The 14594-nt window shown below is 29.4% G+C and overlaps 1 protein-coding gene across 1 annotated transcript in view; it reads left to right on the top strand.

Annotated features, from left to right (window-relative positions):
* Positions 1–14594, top strand: part of wge (winged eye) — a 162202-nt gene that overhangs the window by 136642 nt on the left and 10966 nt on the right. Inside the window, 3 exon segments of the mRNA XM_067282285.1 lie at positions 11591–11768; positions 13945–14071; positions 14171–14246. Of these exon segments, the coding sequence (XP_067138386.1) occupies positions 11591–11768; positions 13945–14071; positions 14171–14246 (381 nt within the window).

Raw genomic sequence — 14594 nt, 5'->3', positions numbered from 1 at the left:
ATAGTTTGCTCTTGCTGTAATCCACTCACATTGCCCCTTGTATAACGATATCAAATGCCATTTCAATAACTTTCTCTGAAGCATATGATTTTACACTAATTAATTAGTGATTGCCTTTCCTGTCCTTTGTTTTTTTTTTTTTTTAGCTAAAGAAATGTGATTCTGAGGTTGTCACAAATTCATTTAAAAGCTGAATTGATGACAACACAATACTGAATATACAAGCAAATGAAAAACTACTCACAATGTCAACCAAACTCCAGCAATTAAACCATTGCACAAACATTTTCATCTACCTTCCAGTTGGCATATTTCACATGGAATATTACGATTCTATGATGAAATCCTTCATTTCAAATTGCACACCATTCAGTCAGTTTGGCATCTGTCTATTGGTGGATGCATGTGACGTCATGGTATTTGCATCAGAAGGAACGTCATCAGATAGGTGTCGATAAACATAGAATTTTCGAGCTGGTGGGAACGATGCCAAGTCCTTGTGGTTGATGGCACATTTCTTTACGGAAGCCTTGTAGATTCCATATTTCTCTATATGTTATAAGAGGATCCTATCATTCATAGAATGATAGGATCCTCTTATGACGTTCCTTCTGATGCAAATAACATGACGTCACATGCATCCACCAATAGACAGGTGCCAAACCTACTAAGTGGTGTGTGCAATTTGAAATGAAGAATTTCATCATAGAATTGTAATATTCCACCTGAAAAATGCCTACTGGAAGGTAGATGAAAATGTTTGTGCAACGGTTTAATTGTTGGAGTTTGGTTGATACTGTGAAAAACTGAATTAAAAATATTAATGTCAGATGTTTGAAATAATTACATCTTTATATGCATTCATGAGTAAACGTGAATGCATATAAAGATGTACATTTAATTTTCTGCATAAAGCTTTTAATAATAATAATAATAATAATAATAACAAAAAATAAACAATTGTCTGTGAAGGGAGAACTGTGAACTCTAGTTTCTTTTCCACAAGCTCTGTGATGTCAGAGATATTAGTTTGTGTTTGGAATATGGGATAGCAGAATGTCTCTTAAGGGCACAGAAGCAAGGCTCAAATTTAGTAGAGGAATATAAGTTTACAAATGCATTTGCAAGCATCTTCCAATAGTATTATGTGATCAGCAAATACTTTGGTTGAGCTAGGAGTAAGTCTCCAAGCAGAACAAAAGTGCAATTATGGGAGCCCATTGGTCATCTAGTTACTTTGTCATTAGGAAAATAGTTCGCAGTTCTCCCAACCCTCACACAGCATCATTAGTTATAAATGATATGCAGATTAAGTCTTGATCATTTTGATCATTTAATAATATGAAATTATGTATCTCTTTGTGTGTTATATATGTAGATGTGTGTGTGTATATATATACATACATACATACATACATACTGTAAGTATATAGTCCATATGTGTATGTTGTGCCAAATCCAGGAATGGTGCTCATTTTGTGAAATAGGCAAAAATTTGCATAATTTGTGAAATCTGCACTTGAACTGCTGATTTCACGAATTAGCCAAGTTTTCTATCAAATTCACAAAATATGCCTATTTCACAAAATCAGCATTTTATATTTTCTAGTAAGATACCAACATTTGGTTCTCATTTAATTATGACTTAGAAAATGTTAGGCAATGATTTATTTTAGTATTGTCTTCTTACTTGAATATTATTTAATGATATTTTATATTTCCTAATGGTGTTTGTATAAATCCATTTTATATAAATATTCTCAAGTTTAAAAAATTTAATCATATAAATACGAAAGGTAATATCATCATCATCATTAGTTTCAGTTTCATCAGCAAGATGACAGAAAATAGAATTATAATATAAATGGTTTTTAATCAATGATTATCATATTTTAATTTTATGTTAATAATTTTTGTGTAATTAATAAGTTAATTGATTATTATATAATCTGATAAAGTTATAGTGGTATAGTTTTCTTATATCAATTAAATATTCTACTCTCTTGGCTTAAGATTTGGTACTGAATTGGACATTTTTTAGAGTTAAATGTTAACTTTACATTACTGTTATAATTTGGAATGCTCAGTTCTTTGTCTTTAAGTTTTTCATTCAATAACTGAGGCAGGCCACTCAAGAATGCCAAAAACATTTGTGTTGTAATAAAAATATACAGAAACCAGTCATCCGTACTGAATACCATCAACCAATGATGGTATTCAGTACAGATGACTGGTTTCTGTATATTTTTATGTAAATGCTAGCTGAAGAAGAGTCAAGCTCTTCTTCAGCTAGCATTTACATACCGACTCAAAACACATACTGGAAAATAAAGCTGTTTCTCTAAGTTCATTCATTCATCCTTATTAATGAATGTTTGATAAGTCCAGAATAATAATAGTCTGTTTGTAGACTAAAAAGTGTATTAAACTTTATATTAGTAAGGCATTATGTAGATGTTACATACTACATTAGGACTTAAGCATCATATACAGATATAGTAGAAAAAAGTACATATTTACAGCAAAAACTTTAAAATAACAGTAAATGAAAATGAAAGCTCTCAAAAATGTATAAGTTCATAAATTCACTACAATGTTTGCATAATGGCACAATTGGCTATTTCATGAATTTGGCAGGAATATTGTCAAATTTGTGAAATTGGCAGTTGACATGCCAGTTTTTGCCTATTTCACAAAACAACATTCTTGGATTCAGTGTAACATATATAACACTAGGGTGAATAAAGTGATGCGCATCAAATGTAAAGATGCTTGATATATAACATTAGACAAAAGACATATAAATCACATCCAAAATGTAAATTAACAAAAGTTGGATAGAATTTTAAAAATTTATTTGTACATAAGCACGTGCACATCTGACATACATGCTTGTATCTCATACTTGTAAATTTGGAAGACAGTTTTTTATTCTGTAATTTCACAAAATGGGGCATAAATAAAATGAACTGTTCACTAAATGCATTTATTACTATAAAACAGTATGCAACTACAAGAAAAAAGCTGTGAAACATTCTGCAGAAGAAGGAAAGACTAGGCAACATATGCATCAGATAATATTGAGATGCAAAGTTTCAAATAGTGCAATTTATAAGAAATTACCCGATCTTCTTGCAGTATAATTGGCTTGAGCTGGAAGAGCATTTGATAAGAACCCAAATTTGAGTATCATGTAACTATATTCAAATGGGAATGAAAAAATTTATTGTGAGCAGGATTACAGTGCATAAATTAGGAATCAACGTTAGGGAAAAAAGACCCATACTAAAGTTTACAGGGTCACAAGTGTGATACTTCAAAAATTGTAGGAAAAGAAGAGAAAGTTCTCATTATCAGTTACCTGCAAAAATAAGTTTCATCTTTGATGAGGGCCAAAGATGACTCCCAAAAAGCTTCTGGAAAAACATTTTCTAATGCTTTAAACCCTTCTGCTCTGATCTATGAGCAAAAATTCAAAATGCAAACTAAATTTACAAAGTAGCACACATTTTCCAAGCAATGGAACATTTTTAACCCATATTACTTCTGCTTTGATGGTTCCATTTATCCGAATGAATGCATTAAAAAAAAGATTTATGGTGCTGGAATATGAAAGGAATCGGACTAATGAACCTCCTTGTAATAGCACTTGCCAATGGGGCAATGCCGGCATTAATCTTGAACAGGAAGTCTGGGTTTGCGTTGTAGAAAATAATTCTCCAACCGAATAACGTTGCTCAGTAAGGCATGCCTTCTCTTAGCAAATCTTATCGCTTTCCTCAAATATAAGCCTCTGACTACCAGCAGTAAAGTAGAACATTCAAGAGGCAAACATATTCTGTAAATCGAAGCAGAGAATAATCCCAGCAAATGGCAATTAATGAGAAAGTCCAGTTTCGAAGATGTTCTGCACAACTTCACGACAACTTTTCTACAGGATTTGGCTGAGATAGCCATATCGATACAATCTCCACGATATTACTGGTTTACAACAAAACAAAATATGCAATTACCAACAAACCAGCAATAAAGTAGTTGTGCATGAGCATGGAATGACAATTATGGAAGATGCTTCAGTTGGAAGTTGTAAGGAGTGTCACATCTGCTCTCGTTGCTTAAAATAATAACTGAACATGATGTAGGTGTAATAAAAATTTTATGAACTATAAAAATCCCATCAAAAGACAGCTAGTTTAGGTTTGTGAATTTACTTATTGGAAACTTATAATTATAATTAGCAATATTACATATTGACATGCCTCCACTTATGCTAGTACTGGAGTTCCGAAAAATAATGTACATTATAGATAGAAGGCAAATTCAACGTAGCTTTCATTGCCATGAAGAGATCAATACTATTGTTGTTGAACATAAAAATGCAAGACTGCAGTGGAGATATAAATAAATGTTGCAGACAGATAGTAAGATAGTAGATAGTAAGATAGTAGATAGATAGTAGTATGGCTAACAGTAGTATTTATTGATGAGAAAAAAGAATGGTTAGATGGATTATTAACATTTATAAAAAGAACTATGTTAGTTTTTTATTTTACAAGGCTGCTGTTTGATAATAGATATGGGAAGAATTTTATTCATTGATGTTACAAATTCAGCATGTGCCAAATATCTGAAAAATAGTAGGAAGTATAACAGAATGTCTGCTTTCTTATGAACCTGATATTAATAGTCTGACTAGATTTTGCATAATGCATTAATACCTAATCTTCAAAATCAACTAAGTTATGATTATAGAAATATCATATGAATGTTAGGTTATGGCTAGTGCATAGCATAAATTGTATAGAAAACTTGTGAAGTGTTTTAGCACAATATATGTATGTTCCAGGAAGACAGCAATTTGACAAAAATTGGAAAAATAAATTTAAAAATGTTTAAAATAAGACAAGATTTGACGTGCTTGTAGTTTTATTTATGACAGATTGAGTATCTAAAGTAGTATTGAACACTGCAGAGATTTTTGTACCAGGTACTAAAGATAATTCAGGTAATGCATGCTGTTTTTCCAACTTTTCAAAATTTGTATTAATTTATATTTTTTTCTTACAATTTAAACAAAGATGGACTGTTCATATTAAGAATATGAAAACCAATTACTTATTATAATATGTAAAAATTATTATAGTATATAAGAGTGAAATGTTGCCTTGTGTGGGCACGTTTACATGGGAGTTATATTTTGGAGAGTATGCAATGTAGAAATATATTAAAATTCCAGAAGATTCCTCCTTAAATGAACAATTACCAACTTAAACAGTTATTGACTTTCATCAAGTATAAAGAATTAATTTATTGACATAAATAAGGATATGTAACTTCTCGATGTGTAAATCCACAATGCGTGCAAATACTTCGATAGTACCAATTTATGCTAATAGGCAGAGTGACATTAACCAAAGTCCATCATTTACTTAGCCAGAGATAAAAACTTTTGTGACAGTACTGTGACGTTAAGTGGGTTCGACTGTATTTAAATCTTGAAACATTTTTGCAATTTTTAAAAGTCTAGTAAATTATGAATTTGAGAGAACAATCTGTAATACTTCTTCTAATACAATTTTTTTTATAATGTTAGTTTATATTTTTAACTTGCCAAACTCCTCACAAATTCTCTTTACACCTTCAATTTGAAGAAAGGTATTAATTTAGTAGTCAAAAAATAATAAGATATACAAAAATATAAATAAATTTAACTTACATTTTCAGTTTTAATTGTTGTAACAAAACAGTTAGTTCCTAATTAAGTTTTCTTCCAGTTTTCCAGGATTTATTAATGAATAATTTTAAAAACCGCCTTTCCCCCCTTTTTGAAGTCATTTAGTTTTATGATTATGGATTAATAACGAGATAAAAATAGGTTTCATTAAATAAAAATTTTAACTTTATTTTTCTTCTATTTTAACCAATTAAAAAATTTAGTTTACAAAACTGATCTTTTAAAAAATTAAGATGATAATTCATTAGAAAGAACAGTTAAATGGTAAACAATTTCCAAACTTTAATCTAGTTTTTAAAATCCTTTATGATTTTCTTCTTGGTATCTTTTAAATTTGCATGCAATTTTAAACAAATATCCGAGTAATCGATACCCGTCCCACTAGCGACTAAGTGGATAAAACTACCAAATGTCGGTCTCAAGTTTGCGCTCGACCAACGGCCGACTATTTTGAACTTTACCGAATTTATTTGCAAAACTTAAATAGAGATCACTTTCCCATAGAAAGTCCTCATATAGGATCCTTGTAGCAGATACCCTCATGTTATATTGCCTTATCTACCTGGTTTTGTTCGACGAGCTGACATTTAGGTTCTAATTTGAAGCCATTATTGATGGCAGTAAAATCTATAAAATATTAATTTTAATTTTTTGTAATTTTATATTAAAATTTTCTGTACATTTAATACTCTTTACGTATAAATTTAGATAATATATTCATACCTTGAGCATATTATCTAAATGTTCGAGACGAACGTAAGTTTGCCTGAAATAATTATAATGTTACAATTTATGCTAATCTTTTATTTTAAAAATTTACAATAATCTTTAAAATAAGTCATAATTATTTATAAAGCAATTTGATGCAGTAAAAGTTTAAGCAATGAAATTGATAATGAATTCGAGACAATGTAAAATTAATTGTAAGCATAACAGTATAACCAAAATCTGATCCATTAGCCTCACTTAAGTCTAAATTGTCGGACAATTTTTTGGCTATATCAAAGCTAATTTTAATTAATTAAATATCCGAATTTGCCCCGAACAGTAGTGTCGAAATTCTCATTTTTTGGGAAGGGCTCAAAAGTATTATTTGCTAGACAAAAAAACACATTTAATTATTAACAAAAATGCACAAAATATATTTTTAAACGTCTCTTCTGGGATTTGAGATTTTATACTAAAGGCATCTCATACTCTTAGGGACGTGTGCTTGGCAATTTAAGAACTATTGTTCTAGGATAACCACACTTACTACATGATTCGACAAAAGCTATTTTATCTCTCCACTCCCATACAAATGTTTATTTTTTCTCTTTGTGAAAAAAAAACAAGGCAATTTTTTAAACATTACGGAGAGTACGACATACCGATAAATAATGTTTCACTTAGATTTTCTCTCGGGAAGAGCCACTCTCATTCCTATACACTTGGACTAAATATAGATGGTTCAGCTTCCATCTTGTATAAAGATTAATAATTAAATTCAAAAGTAATTTGGAAATTCTAGAAGAAAAAAATCAATCAGGAACAGGACTTGAACTCTCAACTTGTGCTTACTGTTCAGATTGTTATCAATTTTGCTACTTGGACCCTCTATCACTACCCTATTTAGACTATATAATATTACTGATCCAGATTAATCTTTTCTTCCAGAATTTTCTAAATTATTTAATTACATTCATAATTAATTAGATATCCAAATTTTACTTAATCAAAGTTAGCTTTAATATAGTTTAAAGTCTAAACTGCCAGATTAATTTATATTATATTTATATACATTTTAAATTGTAAAATCAGCTCATTGTTTTCTTTTACATTTGATTTTTTTGGCTGTTATAGACTTAATGTAAAAAAAAAAAATATTGCTCTTTAATTATAAAGATCAATCTTAATATTTAAGAAAGAATATATAGAATATACATCAAAGCTGCTTAGTTCAGGGAGCACATAGTTCTTTAATATTAGAAATGTTTTAGATCTTTTTATAGATCATTGTCAACTTACGTAACTATGTTCAAACAAAGAATGACAGTTGCAAATACATAAGATTGAACAAAATTCTAAAGTAAAATATGGTTTACCAACAGAATAAATGTATCATTTTTACATTTGAATCTCGTTCAATCCTATAGTATTTGCAACTAACATTCTTTGTTTGAGCATATAAAAAAATCTAAAATGTTTCTTTTAGAAAGAAATGTTAAATGTTAAACTTTTAAACTTCTTTTAAATGTTAAAGAACTGGTTGCCTAAACTAGGAAGTTTTAATGTATATTCTATATAAAATGGTGCCAGTGTTGTCTGAATTAGTTAAGAAAGAATATAACAAAATTTTAATAGCATATTACATATTTAATTTCTAATTGGAGATATGCATCAGATTCTCTTTTTAAATACTTGCTTTTAAAGACTATTATATTTCTTTCAGATAAAATATCTATCATGAAATTACCATGACATCCAGCAACAGGAAATCAATTATCTCAGTGGTGTGTGACCAAAGAGGGGGTGCAAAAATGCTTGTGGAGGCACAGAATTTTCTCACTTTCAATAAAAATACACACATTTACTTATTTTATTGTTTATTTATAGAAATAGTTTTGTTCATGTAACAACAGGAACAATAAATATTTCCATGCTAACAGGAATACGAGTCAGGGATATGGTGCAAATATTGAAACAGGTGCACACTTCCAAATTATCTAATCCAAAATGGGGAACCTTTTTTTTTTAATTTCTTCCGAACCATTCTCAAATGGTGCATAGCATTTTAAATTAATTAAAATCGCAAATTCATAATTCTTAATTCATGATTTCTGAACATTATAATTTTTTCATTTTGATTTATTAATTTGCGAAAGAGCACCAGTTTTCTGCTTTTTGGGGTTTCAAGTGTTAATCACTAAGTTACACAGTAAAAATATTTCTAGTTTTTACTTAAATAATAATAACACAACAATATAGTAGCATTTAAGTTACATGTAGAAATTCATATAAATGAAGCATCATTTTAAAAAACTAAACTTTATATTAAAATTTAATGAATCTTTTGAAACTATTAGAACCTATATAATTCAAGAAATACAGATCAGTTCTTTTTAGAGATAAAAAAAGAAATGAATATATTTTAATTAAATTATGCATGTAGTTTTATGAAGTCTCCATCAAGTAACATTTGTCCTAACAATGAAAGGTTCCTACCCCTGATCTAATTTATTCCTACATTTTTTGGTATTTTATTGATATTTCTCTAGAAAAATAAATTTTTCAAAAATAATGATACAATAGGTGCTGCTTATTGTAATCAGTTTTCTAATATCTCGGAATCAACATGTATATTAAATAATGTTACAAAACTTTTGCTTATTATTATCATAATAAGCTTTACATTACTAATGACAAGTTTGAATTTACTTAGATGGTTAGCAACTAAGTAAATTCAAACTTGTCAATATGACTTACAAGCATTAATGCTTGTAAGTCATATTGTTCCAATAAAAAACATCACCACAATGGTCAGAATCAATTTAAAACGATCATTCAATCGTATAAGATGTTTAATCTTGATACGTTAAATGTTTGTTTTAATATTGCATTCAATACCGTATACATTACTGTAGTTTAAATTTTGATTTCTGGCACTCATTACTTTATTTATAGGCTCACTGTATGTTTTTGAAGACTGCAATCTTAGTTACTGTTTAAAGCACAGTACAGTATAGTACTATTATACTAAGAAGTACAATACAGTATTGTACTGTACCTCTTAGTAGAATAGATGCAAATAAGAAATGCAAAGATTTATGCCTCAAAGATAAATTTTAGAATGCTGTTACCAAAAATGAGTCAATGTCAATGTTCTGCACGGTTAAAAATTTTACAGCAAGTTCTATGCAAGATTTCGATAAATGGAGCTGCTGCCTTTCTATTTTGGATAAATTTATCAAAGTAGAAAGGCAGCAGGAAAAAATAAGAACATGGTTTGCAAGAGAAATTGAACCAGAAAAGACAATGAAATTGGGTTAGCTTTGAAGCTGTTAATGGGCACTAATGCATCATAAAGTAGAAAAAGTAGCTAAAAATATGGAAATGACTGAATGGTTCAGCTAGTGGAGAAAATGGAGAACATTGTTGTATACAGATGGAGGAGGAGAAAAGTTCTGATTCTTCACCAGCTGAGTTGTGAATAAAGACAGAACGGTTATGAATTCTTGCTGAATATTCACTGAAGGATATCTACAATGCAGATGGCAGTGCACAAAAATAAAATGCTGTCTAAGTCATATTTATGTTTAAACATGAAAGTTCTAAAGAATTTATATAACTGAAGGAACATATTACAATTCTTAACTGTGCTAATATGCAAAGCCAGAAACAAAGACTTTTAGTTGCTAGAAAAAGTAAAAATCCTAGCTGTTTTAAGGATGTGAAAAATTACTATTTAAATGGAAATTCCCGAATAAGAACCGAACATTTGGTTAAAAGGGATATAAACTAGAAACAAAAGATTGTTTTGCTGACTTGCTAGACAATTATACAGCACATTGTGTGTTAATTAAAATTCAACATTAAAATAATATTCTTTCCAGCTAATACATCACTGATTCAGCCACGCAATCAAGGAATCATATCTAATTTAAAGGTATACTACAGAAATAAAATGTATGGAAGATACCAACTCTAAAACCGTCTAATGCAGTAAAACTTTCTTTATTCAAATGTTTTCAGTCATCTTAAACAATCTTCTTTAGGAAAAAGATCATTTAAGATGATTGAAAACATTTGAATAAAGAAAGTTTTACTGCATTAGATGGTTTTAGAGTTGACATTTGTACAAGTGTAGTTCGTATAGGAGTAATAAGTTGTATGCAAGATTTTAGAGAACTAGATGCTATTCAAAGACAAACAAATAGGGAAATTCTTTTAGCAATAGATGCCATATTTGACATACTATATCATTCAGCAATGTCAAGGGGTCAAGTGTCTGAGAAGACCATTGACAATTGTTTTAAAAAAGTTATAAAAACAGAGAAAATGAAGTTGTGTGTGTTGAAGAGGAGTAAATAACACTATGAAGATACACCAAAAGAAAAGTTTAAAAATTGGTTGGCAGTTGACAATGAAATTCCAGCGTCCGCTATGATATATCATCAGAAATATGCCAAATTGTTACCGAAGAATTGTGTGATGAAATCAAGAAAATCAACGTGAAGACAGTTTAGATCCTCCAATAATTATTCAGATATTTGTTATAAGAATTTTAAATGTTTTAATATTGTGTGATTCAATAAAACTAGAATTTTCATCAATTGTGGTCTAATTACTTTCATTGCATAATGTTATCACTTGATTATCATCGTCAATAGGCTAGTTCCAAAGTGATTACAATAAGTGGCACCTAGTGTATATCTATTTTTTATTATTTAATATGAATAAATGCAATATATATATAGCTCATATGAAATCTTGAAAAAATTTGTTCTTTTTGATGAAAAATATGAATTTTTAAGGATTATAATTTAACTTATATTCCAATAATTTTATTTCTATTAAAATTCCAAAAACATTTAATAAAAATAATACATTAAAGCATAAATTACAAAGGAATTTTGTATGGATAAATTATACTTAATGAATATATGCGTAGTGAAGTGATTTTATTAAAAAAAAGATAATTGTTGAATAGATTTACAACAATACTGTTTGAAATTATTTTTATATGAGTTAATACATATTTTTGCATTTATTACATAACTCTTCAATTGTGTTTTAAATATTAGTGCTTTGGTTTATAGATATTAATTTAATAATTTAGTATACACATAAAAATATTGGATTCAATAAATATTTCAGAGTAAGCAGAACCAGGTGGAGCTACTTTCTGTTGTTAAAAAGAGCAGTACGGATTCGTCGTCGTCGTCAGATTCGGACAGTTCCGACGATAGCGACAGCAGTTCCAGCACCAGCAGCGACGATAGCGACGATACTCCACTAAGTGCCCTGATCAAGAGACCTCCACCGACACCATCTGGTATGATATTTTTTAGTTTGCAATGATTATTTCTCATAAAGTAATGGCATATATTATACATAATACATACATTAAACATTTTCATGGGTAATTCTGACTATTTATAAAAATTATTTTGATAAGTGGTCAATATTTGTTTGAAAAATCTTAAAATAGCTGACTTTACTAAATGTTACAAAATTAAATACAGGAGTAGGTGATAAAAGGGGAGGACACAGGGCCTTAAGCCTTCTCTATTGACAAAATAATTGTTTGAATTTCGAAACATTTATGACAGCAAACGTAGTTTGTTGGATCATTCAAATATTTTTAATTTTTGAGTAATTAAGCCCCTCTTTGGGCATTTCCGGATCTGTTACCGGTAGAGTTGCTTTAAAAAAAGTTCATAAGCAAGCAGAACAGTGTTTTAAAAATGATGTTTTTAACTGTCTTTGCATTATTTAACGAATGATCATCAAAAATAATCAAATTTTTAAAAGTTATACAATTAATCTATAACCCATTCTCATGGATATTATAATGAGAGATGTAAACTTGAAAAAAAAAAAAAAAAAAAAGAGAGAGAAAAAGCTTAAAATCTTAATCTACTATTTAATTAAACTCTAGTATTTAATTAGATAATCATTAGAGTATTTGAAACCTCAGCTATATATTAAAAATAAGGGGGCTAAATTATTGCAAATTGTCAGATTTTAATTCTCATCAAGAAAATACTAGCATCTTCAATCTGTTAGATCAGTATCAAAAATTAAACAGCTAATTCATTTAAAATTATAATAAGATTAATTACAGACAAGAAAACAAACTGAATGATGGGCATTAAAGAAATCAATATTTTTAACAACAAAACAATAATAAGTAATAAATTTTTTTATTCAGCCTGTTTTCAATCCAGCAATTGTTTGTTTTCATTTTTTTTTAAATTCATATATAACGATGCAAATCATTTAAGTGATTCAATGTTTTTATAATTTTTTAAGTTAACATTACATTATAATCAAATACGGTAGAGCATCATTTATCCGAATCAACTAGGGACGGGGTTGTTCAAATAACTTATTTTTCAGATAACCAATTGTGTACAAAAAAACCTACCCCGTGTTGAAATTTTTCTCCATTGCATATCGCTACACATTGAATTTTCGTCGATGTTAAGCCTAACGTAAATTTTTTAAAATTATAATTGTGGCTATTGTATCGTTGAAAATCATTTCTTTATTCGTACAACAAAATAAACATATTGAAAAATATAAAAACAAAAAAATTATATTTTGGAAGTTAATCTAGTATCAAAAACGTTTGATTCGGCACGACACAGTCCGACTGGAACACTTTCGGTTAACCGACGTTTCGGTCGATCGGCTTTCGGATAAATGACGCTCTACTGTATTTTATTATAATTTTAGATAGGAAAAACACTGAGGAAATACAGTACAACTATTGTATTTGGCCGAAATTATCAGCAATTATCTAATTTAGAAAAGTCAGCTCACGTAGCTTGCAAATTTGCCCCTGCTAATCACATGCCAATGATAAGACATTCTGTAGTGAAGCTTCTACCCGTCTCTGAATGATGGTCAAAGTTGTTCGTGCTTGTGTCGTGATCAATCTCTTCTGGTGGTCTATCTGCAGTGTCCAGAGCCTGCCTGTCATGTATGTTTTCTCTTCTGTATCTACTGTTCCCAACGATCGGGTCAGAAAGCCTCGTATGGCAAGTAATTTGGCAAAATGGCACTCCCGATTCCTTCGGCCCGATGATGCATCTTTTTTCAAACTGCATCATATAGGCATGCCTGACACAAGATATATTGAATGTTTGAACATATTGAGTCTGTGTGAGCCTTTGTATAAAATATTGGCATTATGTTTCATGCAATAGGACCACATCTGCAATCATATATAAACCTGTCTGATTACTGCATAACTCATGCAAAAGGGTGTTTCTCTGTTAGCTTTTTTAAGGTATAATAATGAATAAATATAAATCCATTATTATTCTTTGCTGTATTACCAACATAAAAATTCTACAGATGTCAAAATAACAAGCTACATGAAGACAGATTCATTTTTACTATTTATACAGTAATTTTGAAAAGTGTTATAATAAAACTAATGATATGCTATGAAAAATTAGTTTAAATTGTTTTCATATAAATATTTACTTTGACAATTACAGATGCAATAGCAAAAGCCAAATCTTGTGTCATGACAGCAGAAAAATTGCAAGATAAACAGCGTGTATTAATGATGGAAGACGGATTGTTCTATGCAGGAAATGTTATTGCCATTCATGCACCGGACGTGTAAGTCCAAAAGAGTATTAAGAATAGAAATCATCTTTAAGTTATATATATTTGTGTAAAAAAAATTAATTTAAATTCTTTTATCTTTATCATTTTAAGCTATGGAATTCATTTGGATGGAGACAGAGGAAGCAGGCTTCGTATTTATTCAATGGAAGAAATGTTAAAAGAGACAGTGAGTTTCAAAACAGTTTTTAAAACGATTTATGGTTTATGGAATATAAACATTTAAGAAAAATATTTACAAGTATTGCAGGAAATAGTTTTTATCTAAATAGTGGACAGACACCATGTACAATATTACATAATTAAAGAACCATCTGTTTAGTTGGAAAAATATACATATTTCTTTACAAAATGCAAGGATCAATCATGTATTTGGTGTTAAAATCACTTTTGTAACAATAGTACAGTAGAGAGTCGAAAATCGGAATCAATTGGGGACTGGGGTTGTTCCGATTATCCATTATGTACGAAAAAATACATTAATCTGTCCGATGTTCAAATTTTTCTCCGTTGCGTG

This window comes from Centruroides vittatus, unplaced genomic scaffold (assembly GCF_030686945.1).
Source record: "Centruroides vittatus isolate TY-2023 unplaced genomic scaffold, ASM3068694v2 contig_950, whole genome shotgun sequence".
In the NCBI taxonomy this organism is placed as follows: Eukaryota; Metazoa; Arthropoda; class Arachnida; order Scorpiones; family Buthidae; genus Centruroides; species Centruroides vittatus.
Note: the sequence above shows the minus strand (reverse complement) of the source record. Positions and strands in the feature narration are given on the sequence as shown.